General features: G+C 70.7%; 1 protein-coding gene across 1 annotated transcript; it reads left to right on the top strand.

Moving 5' to 3' along the window:
* Positions 1–103: 103 nt before the first annotated feature.
* AURANDRAFT_69550 (hypothetical protein) lies at positions 104–1,025 on the top strand (the record flags this gene model as incomplete). The annotated part of the gene is made up of 1 exon (XM_009045322.1): positions 104–1,025. A coding segment is annotated over one exon (922 nt), but the record flags the coding sequence as incomplete, so codon positions are not given.
* Positions 1,026–1,040: the final 15 nt, after the last annotated feature.

Below are 1,040 nucleotides of genomic sequence, written 5' to 3'. Positions count from 1 at the left end.
CCTGAGCTATGCGTCGCTCATAGCGCCGCTGCGGCTGTCGGACGCGTACCGCGCCGCGGTGCTCGAGTGGGTGCGCGCCCGCCGCGGGCCTTCCATTGACGAGGTGGTCGGTCCTTGGCTCGGCTGGAAAATCCCGCTGCCTCTGCCGCTCCGCGACGGCGGGGGCCGCTGGATCGAGCTTCTGGCCTGGTGGACCGGGCCCACCAAGAGCGAGTGCTGGCTCGGCGGGGGTCTCTTCTCTCTTCGCGCGGCTCTGCTGCCGGCGACGGTAGCGGCCGCGCCCGAGGCGACGGCGTTCGACCGCGTCCCCGACGACGCGTTCGGGGTCGCGCTCGACGCGCTGTCGTACCGCGAGCGCGTTGCGCTGGCGGCGACCTGCGCCGGGCTCCGCGAGCGCCTCAAGCCGCGGCCAATCGCGACCGACGTGGAGCGCCGATTCCTGCTCGAGGTCGTCGACGTCGTGCGGCGCGCGCTCCATCGTCCGGGCAAGCAGTCGCGAGCGTCCGAGTTCTCGGCGAATTGGAGCGCCGCGCTGCCGGCCCTCCACGCGCGCGTCGTCGCCGCCCTGGGCGGTGCCAAGTACATCAAGATGTCCGCCGGCAAGCAGGGCGTGGACAAGTGGACGGTGTCTCTTCCAGACGCGTCGGGCGGCGCCGCGTTTTCTGGGCTGCTCCTTGAGCTCACGGCGCGGCTCCTCCGCAGCGACGTCGGCGTCGGATCGCGGCCCGCGTCGGCCGCCGTGACGCCGAACGTCTTCGAGGCGCCGCCCGACCTCACGTGCCTCGAGGTGCACATCGAGTATTTCCTGAGTCCGAAGAAGCGATGGTGCGTCGATTACGCGTTGGCGCCCGCCGCCGACTGGTGCCGCCTCGTCGTGCCGGCGACGCTGACCATGCACCAGTTTCATCGCGTCGTCATCCAGGCGATGACCTGCGGCGACGACCCTGGCGGCTCCTGCCGGACCTGGTCGTCGACGATGGGTCGATTCTCCATCGAGGTGGACAAGACCGCGGACTGGCACAAAAGTTGCCTCCAAAAGG

Source organism: Aureococcus anophagefferens, assembly GCF_000186865.1.
Source record: "Aureococcus anophagefferens unplaced genomic scaffold AURANscaffold_2207, whole genome shotgun sequence".
NCBI lineage: Eukaryota > Pelagophyceae > Pelagomonadales > Pelagomonadaceae > Aureococcus > Aureococcus anophagefferens.
Note: the sequence above shows the minus strand (reverse complement) of the source record. Positions and strands in the feature narration are given on the sequence as shown.